The 10,111-nt window shown below is 44.7% G+C and overlaps 1 protein-coding gene across 2 annotated transcripts; it reads left to right on the top strand.

The window, feature by feature from the left end:
* Nucleotides 1–1,312: 1,312 nt before the first annotated feature.
* Nucleotides 1,313–10,082, top strand: LOC132463311 (cullin-3-like). 2 transcript variants are annotated; one of them, XM_060059368.1, is made up of 16 exons: nt 1,313–1,595; nt 3,492–3,689; nt 3,876–3,989; nt 4,930–5,090; nt 5,203–5,317; nt 5,406–5,634; nt 5,750–5,895; nt 6,021–6,197; nt 6,383–6,553; nt 6,651–6,758; nt 6,995–7,119; nt 7,209–7,305; nt 7,609–7,743; nt 8,126–8,312; nt 8,750–8,895; nt 9,368–10,082. In XM_060059368.1, the coding sequence occupies exons 1-16, from the start codon at nt 1,536–1,538 to the stop codon at nt 9,497–9,499; spliced, it is 2,301 nt and encodes a 766-aa protein (XP_059915351.1). In that variant the 5' UTR covers nt 1,313–1,535; the 3' UTR covers nt 9,500–10,082. The 2 variants fall into 2 exon arrangements, with proteins under 2 accessions (XP_059915351.1, XP_059915350.1); XM_060059367.1 differs by having other exon boundaries at nt 7,606–7,743.
* Nucleotides 10,083–10,111: the final 29 nt, after the last annotated feature.

Raw genomic sequence — 10,111 nt, 5'->3', positions numbered from 1 at the left:
CACACACACACACACACACACACACACACACACACACAGACACACACACACACACACAGACACAGACACAGACACAGACACACAGACACAGACAGACAGACAGACAGACAGACAGACAGACAGACAGACAGACACACACACACACACACACACACACACACACACACACACACTTGAGGCTTTAAGCAATAAACATTATTTGATTATTGCTTACAAATAATGCATAAGCAAAATCAAACATGTTTTCCAAGTACTATGGGCAATCATAAAATAAAATTATTTTGACCTCCTTTTACTAACAAAGGCGCTAATTTTTTTAATAGCCTACAGTTGTCAGGTTGGCTATTTAAACGTCTTAGTAGGATTATAATTCAAGCAACCCTAAAGACCCCATCCTGTCCTCGCAACCGCTTTTCATTAATTTAACAACCCACGAGTTGTCTTATATAATAGTGCCCATTGTAGTAGGCCACGTTGCATTGTTTGGTAAAATATCCATACCTGAAAGACAAATAGAAAAAATACATAGGAAGGACATGATGCTAGTTAAGCTAGAAGCCCAATTAGCTCTGCCTCTGGCCCCATCCCCTCTCACCGTTAAATTTGGATTCAGTCTGGCCTCCGTTTGCCGCTTCAAGGTCGGCCCTACGTAAATTAAATGACACCTGCAGTGTTGCTGTGTTGGCACCGGGTCAAAAGGAAACTTGGGGAAATTGAATTTGTCGGGAATTCTTATACTTTGGTGTCACGTATATGGGGAGCGCAAACGCACGTGGTCGGGTGTGGATGAGGAGAAGCTGCAAAACAAACACTATAGCGCCATCCGTTGGATAATTGGGGCATGACAAATGATGGCGCTTACAGTGCACATTAACCAATGGATGTTTCCTTTAGAAAATACATCGATATTTTACAATAACGTTCAGTGGTACATGTTTTTCTTTTTTTTAACTCGTTTGTTATAATACTGCAACTGCCATGACAGTAGTTTAGACCTAGGCCTACTATATTATTTATAGGCTAAAGTGGACACACGCTCACGCACACGCACACGCACATTCTTGAATGTCTTGAAAATACTGATTTATTCTTATTCTTTTGTATTTATTAAATAATTTTGACATCAGCCTATGTATTCAATCATATTGATCTAATTTTCCAACACTTTAAGTACAGTCTCAATTAATTCGCAATGATCTATTTAATTAATCAAAACAACAGTGCTGATGTCAAATGTCACCGCCCCAGTCAGAGGGACATGTCAACCTGTAGCATGCACCTGTCAGTCTCTAAAGTTTCCTCTCGCGCGAGTTGGTCGTTGCGCAGTGGAAGATCGCTGTCCGCCATCACTGCGACTAGCTAACGTTAGCTCCCAGATTGGACAGCGAGCGAGTGTCAACAACAGAGCAGAAAATACAGCCAGACCGTGTTCCTAAACGGGACGTCTAGGACATCCACACCACTTTCCATCACCTGGAAAATAATATCACTTGCCTTTCATGTTAACTTAGAAACGAGAGTCGTGCTAACCAATTATGTCCAGTCTCAAAGGCGGCACTAAGAGGGATACCAAGATGAGGATACGAGCTTTTCCTGTAAGTGACCGCCGGCAGCCGCGTCGCTCTGCCCCTCACTACGAGACTCGAAGGCCGGGGATGAGGGATCGCTGAGCTAGCTGGTGCTAACTGAGCTAGCTGCACGACTATGAGATGGATCCTAGGCTTTTAAAGTTAAATCCACCGTCAGACAGTTGTATTTATTGTACCAAGTGGGGGAGGGTATCCGAGTGGCTGTGCATTATAGTTGCCATGGGTTGGCGTCCAGGTTCCATAATGTCAGCGCCGTCTTAAGAATATGAGAGTAAAGGAGGCGAAGTGCTGGTGTGTCAGGATGGTTGAGTCGGAGGCTAACAGGCCCGTGTGCTAGCCCCCTCTGACTGTGCTAGTACGTAGTGGTTTAGCATCAGAGGCTAGCTAATAGCCTTAGCGGCTAACTTTAGTTCGCTATCGTTCATGTTTGTGACCCACTGTTTATAACGGAGTGACATTATGAACAGTTTTGATTTTCGTCAACCTTGGTTGAAGCTTGTGTAACGTTGGTGGATCGTGTCTCGATCCAACGGAATTATGAATGTTTACGATACTTTGTTGTCTGCAATTGTCATTTGCTCCGTCTTGTTGGTGCGGTAAACTTGCTGGGTTAACGTTACCCTACAAGACACATAATTGTCCCCCTATCCAAGAACACGGTTTACTAAAGGTGTGATTGTAATAGTGGACTTGCGATCACTGTGGTTGTTGTGCCTCAGGACCGTTAGTTGCCAATGGAGTGAGAAATGCAGGCCTGCCTCAACGACCGATGCATCCTGAATTAAGATTTATGGGATGATCGAGTCGGGCTGGTTTCGTCCCTTTACCGGACATTAAAAGTGTCGGGCGTTAGTAAGTTGAGGAGGCCCAGAGTGGGGATGTCAAATCAAGATTATAATGTACCATCGATCGATTAAGCTGCATGCCTAGTGTTTTGTAGATGACGCTGTGTCCTTTGGATACTTGTTATTGTTTAACTGGATAAGGTTCCATGGCATTTCCGTTATCTAATTGACTATCTGAGTTTATTGTAACACACCATGGCTCTGAAATATCTGTCTGTCTACTTCTTGGCAAGGTTATGATTAAAATATATCACCCCCCCCACACACACACACACACACACACACACACACACACACACACACACACACATCCCTCAAAACACAATGCATTGTAATTAATTATTACATTGGGCTATACCAAAATGTCATACCTAGTGTGGCATAATGCAACTTTCTCTTTTCCATCATCTCAAACCTGTAGGTAAATTCAGGTGGGGCAGTTGTCTGTTTTACATGCAGGCTATAAAAGCTCTCTGCTCTCTTCCCTATCTGTAATCAAATAATTGTCTGCTAGTTTAATATGTGAACTATTATGTTATACTGTATTATATATATTTGATTCTAGGATTGTCACATGCAAACATATATATATATATTATATATATATATGTTCCCAAAGCGTGTGTTTCTAGTGGCCTCTGCTTATTACTGTCACAATATCGTCTCTGACAGGTAGCCTATCATCACACAACATGAATAAGTATTATTTCCCCCTACTTGATCTCAAACATAAGAAAACTAGCCATCAGCTAGAAGGTATATTATTTGAAATAATCGAGTGTGTTTATGTAAAAAAAAAATTATTGTTCTGACCTACACATCGGTTGATATACCTGCCAAAATAATAATGAAATAATTAACATAATTGCGCAAAAAATATTAACCATAAATTGTTGTTTTTTCTAGAAATCCTTTGAATAACAATGAACAATAATATTGACAAAACAGTAAATAAAGAAAATCAAATGCAATAGCACTATTGGTAATATTGGTCCCTACTTAAAATTGTGACAAATAGGTGCAATTGCAATAAGTATTACCATCTTATTCTTTTCAGATGACAATGGATGAAAAGTACGTAAACAACATCTGGGACCTTCTAAAGAATGCCATCCAGGAGATTCAGAGGAAGAACAACAGTGGGCTGAGCTTTGAGGAGCTGTACAGGAATGCCTACACCATGGTGCTCCACAAGCACGGGGAGAAGCTCTACACAGGCTTGCGAGAGGTCGTCACGGAACACCTCATCAATAAAGTAAGGAGCTGCGCTTGACAAACTAACGTTTCAACATTTGTTTCCAAAATAGCAATATGAGTAGACCCCAAAGGCGTTTAAAAGCTATTTTGAAGTCATGCTTACTATGAAGTCTGAGCTCCTAAATTGTTTTCTACAGTTTGCATAACTGATGTGGGTTGCTACTTTTCTGACCTTTCACTTCAGGTACGAGAAGATGTCCTGAACTCCCTCAACAATAACTTTCTGCAAACACTGAACCAAGCGTGGAACGACCATCAGACCGCCATGGTCATGATCAGAGACATCCTTATGTATATGGTAAGTGTTTGACGCTTTGTCTGGTTTGTCAGACACACGTACATGATAATGTAGCTTCTGTCTTTTAAGAGGCAGTGATTTCTCGAGGTATTACATTAATGGGTTCAACTGAACCCTATGTGTATTGCATGAATAATTTACGGAATAGAGGAGCCAGTCCATTGTGTCCTTTACTTCCCAGCACTACCTACATCCTTTAGCTGGAGTTTGGCTGGAGGACCCTAGGGTGCTTTTCAAAGCCAGACAAAGGGCCTCTGTTAGCTTGTTGTGAATATGCTATTAGTTTTCTTAAGCAACCAGCCCAACTGATTTATTCTCGTAGGCCAGCCCCCCAAAGTGTTCATAGGGTTGTGTGTAAGGGGAGCCCCCTTTGGTTAGTTATAACTCAAGGCAACCTTTTTCCTTTCCTAACAACACCTCCTTCGCTCCAATCATTGGCTGGGCAGTTGGCTTTGGGGCATTTAACTGGTGCAGAGCCAGAGCTCTCGATTACTTGTTGCAAGCTCTGTGTTAAGGCAGCACTCTCAAGGAGAGAGAGAGACACGCACACTTAACCACATAAAGAGAGTTTCTACTTTGCTGTAGTCCACCAGATGCACTCCTGGTGCAGTATCTCCAGTAAGAGACTGATCTAATTTTATCTTTTCCTTGGGATTGCTGGAACCAAACAGTGTGTTGTATGATGTGGTGTATTTATCACTTGTGATGGAAGCAGTTTCATTAGAAATTGCTGTTCCAAGCATATTATTAAAAGTGCTGCAATGGCATGCCCCATGGCACCTTTCTGTGCATACTTTACTCCCGGGTAAAGCTTTGTGCTAAACATGCATGAATATAAATAGGTTGATTGTGGACATGCAGCTCTTTGACACAATCTGTTCCATTTTATTTTCTCCTCTCCACCTTCTCCCTCCTCTACTCTCTTTCTGTGGCACCCCAGGACCGGGTATACGTCCAGCAGAACAACGTAGAGAACGTGTACAACCTGGGCCTCATCATCTTCAGAGACCAGGTGGTGCGCTACGGCTGCATCCGAGACCACCTCCGACAGACCCTTCTGGACATGATCGCGCGCGAGAGGAAAGGGGAGGTGGTGGACAGGTAGGACGGGGTCAACCAAACTTGTAGCTTACGACTGGGTTGTTTGGTCGTCCAGCACAACTCTCACGCATGACTCTTTAATCGCAACCCACTGTACGTCGTAATGTTGCAGAGGAGCGATCCGGAATGCCTGTCAGATGCTGATGATCCTGGGCCTGGAAGGAAGGTCGGTCTACGAGGAGGACTTTGAGGGTCCCTTCTTGGATATGTCCGCTGAATTCTTCCAAGTGAGTTGATCCTGTCTTGTTTGTTGTCAACGCGGGCAAGCCTCTCCCGGTGCCTAACGTTAGTCATCATTCCCCTCGTCTGCACCAGATGGAGAGCCAGAAGTTCCTGGCGGAGAACAGTGCCAGTGTGTACATCAAGAAGGTGGAGGCGCGCATCAACGAGGAGATTGAGCGAGTCATGCACTGCCTGGACAAGACGACAGAGGAGCCCATCGTAAAGGTGGTGGAGCGGGAGCTCATCTCCAAACACATGAAGACCATCGTGGAGATGGAGAACTCCGGCCTGGTTCATATGCTGAAGAACGGCAAGACCGAAGGTAACTGAAAATCCAACGCGTCCCAGCGTCACCTTGTAGTGTCTTTACATTGATGTTGTCGGTACATTTTATGGCCTGTTTACCAACGGTTTTGCTTTTGACTCTCATCGTCCAGACCTGGGTTGCATGTACAAACTATTCAGCCGCGTTCCTAACGGCCTGAAGACCATGTGCGAGTGTATGAGTTCCTACCTCCGGGAGCAGGGCAAGGCTCTGGTGTCCGAGGAGGGAGAGGGAAAGAACCCAGTGGACTACATTCAGGTAGGCCTGTCTTAAAGAGCACAAAGGAAATGACATCTAACTTAGCTTAGACAACTTACTCATATTAGAGCTGGATGATTTACAGATGTTACTGTACTTGAAATGGCTATTTTAAATTCTCACAGGGCCTCTTGGACTTAAAGACACGATTTGACCGCTTCCTTCTGGAGTCTTTCAACAACGACAGACTCTTCAAGCAGACCATCGCGGGAGACTTTGAGTATTTCCTCAACCTAAACTCCCGCTCGCCTGAGTACCTGTCGCTCTTCATTGACGATAAGCTGAAGAAGGGAGTCAAAGGGGTATGGGACATATTTCATCTGAAAATATATAAACAATCCACATTTGAATGACAGTTGGCTTGTTCTGAATGGGGGAAAAAAAGCTAATAACTCATTCAAAATCAAAGCTTGACACTGCAGTGTGTTTGTACAGGGCAAACTACAGTTAAATATTTCATGTTTATTGTTCATTTTGTTTCCCCCAGCTTACGGAGCAGGAGGTGGAGTCCATCCTGGACAAGGCTATGGTGCTGTTCAGGTTCATGCAGGAGAAGGACGTGTTCGAGAGGTACTACAAGCAGCACCTGGCCCGCCGGCTGCTCACCAACAAGAGCGTCTCGGACGACTCGGAGAAGAACATGATCTCAAAGCTCAAGGTAAAGAGCAAAGGTTTTGTCTGTGTGTCTGTTCGATGCGTCTATGTTGTGATTGGTCGGTTGGAGTCTAAAGTGTCCCTTCATATTCTATTTGCAGACGGAATGTGGCTGTCAGTTCACCTCCAAACTGGAAGGGATGTTCAGAGACATGAGCATCTCAAACACCACTATGGATGAGTTCAGGCAACACTTGCAGTCCACCGGGGTAATGACAATGCTTAGCGCTTCATGCTCTAAGCTTCATGCTTGTGTAGAGACAACCGTTGATGCAGTTGACCTAACAATGGCTTCATACAGCTTGTTTATTTAAAGGGGAGGCCAAACTGGGGGCTCACACCTGTTTTGTGACAAAGTGGGATTTGGCAGGTTCTCGTGGCAAGCCAAGGCTTTGTGTGATTCTGTGGATTTCTAACTCTACTTCTCTCCTCCTTTTGGTCTCAGGTGTCTCTCGGTGGTGTCGACCTCACAGTCAGAGTCCTCACTACAGGCTACTGGCCCACGCAGTCAGCCACACCCAAGTGCACTATCCCTCCCTCCCCCAGACACGCCTTCGAGGTCTTCAGAAGGTAGGGCTGCTCAGTTGGTCAAAGACATTTGTGTGTTGACTGTCCTCAGTGCCGGTAGTGAGCCTGTCTGCTGGGGCTGTATGTTGCAGGTTTTACCTGGCCAAGCACAGCGGTCGGCAGCTCACACTCCAGCACCACATGGGTTCAGCGGACCTCAACGCCACCTTCTATGGAGCTATCAAGAAGGTATCGACCTAAATAAAGATTATGGGTTTCTCTTTAGCATCGACATAATCAAGACTCGTATGGGGCAGCGTGATGCAAAGCCATCTAGATAATGTGCCCAACTAGCCTGACACAAGTCGGGTTCTTCCCTTCCCGTACTTCCATTAATTAGGGGGTGTTCGTTTCATGGTTGGATCTGACATGGAGGGATGCCTTTGCAGGTCCATCTGAAATCCTCTGGCCTTTGCCACCTGTCTGATCATTCATGCACTATTATCATTATTACTATGTTTTAATGTCCTCTGACATTGACTTCTTCTGCAGGAGGATGGGTCTGAAGTAGGCGTGGGCGGGGCCCAGGTGACGGGCTCCAACACACGCAAGCACATACTTCAGGTGTCCACCTTCCAGATGACCATCCTAATGCTGTTCAACAACAGAGACAAGTCCACCTTTGAGGTACGGCCCCACACAGCCTCCCTCCAGCTCCCCTTTAACATGGATTAAGGCCATGCAGGGATTTGTTTATACATATTTGTGCATGTATTTTATAGGGTTGAGGTCATTTTTTATTTTATAGATTATTATTATTTTAATTGGATTACATTAGACGTAAAGTCAAACCATTTTGGACATGCAGTTTCTACTGTATTAAATATGCAAGACAACAAGACTCAAAAAACATTTAAAAACTAACGGATTGATAAAACCTTACGCAAAGTTCATCATCTGAGTATACGTTTTCATGTAAGGCTATTGAACGACCAAAGTGTAGTTTATATCTGTTCAGGTTTCTGTGACACGTCTGTGAGCTGCTCTCCCTCCTCCTGCCCCTCAACAGGAGATCCAGCAGGAGACGGACATCCCTGAGAGGGAGTTGGTGCGGGCTCTGCAGTCGCTGGCCTGCGGGAAGCCCACCCAGAGGGTGCTCACCAAGGAGCCCAAGTCCAAGGAGATCGAGAACGGCCACATGTTTACAGTCAACGATCAGTTCACCTCCAAACTACACAGAGTTAAAATACAAACAGGTGGGTGCAGCGCTGCGGTCCGGCCACTAGGGACAGCCCTTCCCGACCCTCTGGAATCCTGTCTACCTGAAGGATGTCCGGCGGCGTCCGTTAGGACGGACAGAGAGGCGGATATGAGCGATTCAGCAGCAGCACCCCAGAATAGAATGGACAATATGCATATTTCTGTGGATAGAAAACTTCTCTAAAGCACATTCTGTCCTGTAGAAGCTACTTTTTAGACAGTCGCTATCTAGGCTAATTGTTCCGACTGCAGCAGTATAGAGAAGTCTCATGTTCATGTCTCAAGACTTAACCTTGATTTAACCCACTTTGCTTCATCCGCTGGGAACCACACGGTTACTCTATTTCCCCCCTGGTTGGGGAATCTCAGTGAAACACTGTTTCAAAGCTTCCCTAATGCCCGCCGTCCGTCTCCTCCGGTTTCCCCCCGCCAGTGGCTGCTAAGCAAGGCGAGTCGGACCCCGAGAGGAAAGAGACCCGACAGAAGGTGGACGACGACCGCAAGCACGAGATCGAGGCAGCCATTGTTCGCATCATGAAATCCAGGAAGAAGATGCAGCACAACGTCCTGGTGGCCGAGGTACACGCACACAGACACGCACATACATTCTCATTGTATGTTTTAATGTCCTCAACGACAAATGTATAATATAGAATAACTTTGTGTAAGAGAAAAACCAACATCATAAAATGTTTCCTGATTTTCTACTGATCCTGGTCCTTTACCTGTATATCCAAGTTGTGAGCTGGTAGAAGGATAACTTAATCGATGGTCGAATGGCTAATACCTATATTTGGTTTGTCTGGAGGATTATTTGCCCAAACTCACAGGGAAGGGGAATTTAAGAAATGGACCATTATCTGAATAAAGTGTTTACCAAGCTCCTTGTACCGAGCTGAAGGCACCACACACAAACCCACCAGTGATTATTTTACACAGTGCTCATTACAACCCGGTGACCGATCCAGAACCGTTGTTTGTTAGGTAGTCATCGATGAGGCTCGATAGAGGAATGAACAGTTTTTTTTGGTTTGTCTTTCCTCGTGGACAGGTGACCCAGCAGCTGCGATCCCGCTTCCTCCCCAGCCCCGTGGTCATCAAGAAGCGTATAGAAGGACTAATAGAAAGAGAATACCTGGCACGGACGCCGGAGGACCGCAAAGTCTACACCTACGTTGCATAGAAGGAGCCGAGTGGTTCAGAGACTGGAGATGGATGGAGGGGTGGGGTTGGGGGGGGGGGGGGGGGGGGGGGGAGATGCAAAGTTTTTTGTTTTTGTTTTTGTTTTTGTTATTTTTTTCCTTTTGGACTGTTGTTTCGCATGGACTGGAGTTTTTTTTTCTTTTAAAGATAAATACCGGGAAGCTGAGTCAACATCTCCTACAAACACATACCCATCAACAACAACAACAACGACCATGGAAGCAGATAGAAAAGGGGATGGAATAAAATTCAACGCAGAAAATAATCCATGACGTGTGGTAGATTATTTAAAATGGAGGCCCACTTGTTCTTAACTTTGTTCCTCTGTTGGTTTTAACATGGATGGATGCAGCTTCAAGCTTTTCACTGTTTTACCCTCGTAGAGATCCACCTTGCAAAGAATCCCTTGGGAAAAATGTGAATGCACCACATTTTTTTTGTTTTGTTTGTTTTTTGTTTTCAATACTGTCAAAAAAAGAGAAAATTATTAAAAACAGTAAATGTGGATTCGTACAAAAGGAAATAAAAATGCTGAGTATTGATACTCTGAGGTTTTCAACCAATTCAGACAGATATTTTTGTCTCTAGATCC

This window comes from Gadus macrocephalus, chromosome 8 (genome assembly GCF_031168955.1).
Source record: "Gadus macrocephalus chromosome 8, ASM3116895v1".
Classification (NCBI taxonomy): domain Eukaryota; kingdom Metazoa; phylum Chordata; class Actinopteri; order Gadiformes; family Gadidae; genus Gadus; species Gadus macrocephalus.
This window is presented reverse-complemented; position numbering and strand designations above follow the sequence as displayed.

Excerpts from the sequence above, each read along its gene's own strand:
- LOC132463311 (XM_060059367.1), top strand. The coding sequence starts at position 1,536 with ATGTCCAGTCTCAAAGGCGGCACTAAGAGGGATACCAAGATGAGGATA. Across the intron at positions 1,596-3,491 it reads TGAGGATACGAGCTTTTCCT|ATGACAATGGATGAAAAGTA; the intron begins GTAAGTGACCGC and ends TATTCTTTTCAG. Across the intron at positions 5,896-6,020 it reads ACCCAGTGGACTACATTCAG|GGCCTCTTGGACTTAAAGAC; the intron begins GTAGGCCTGTCT and ends AAATTCTCACAG.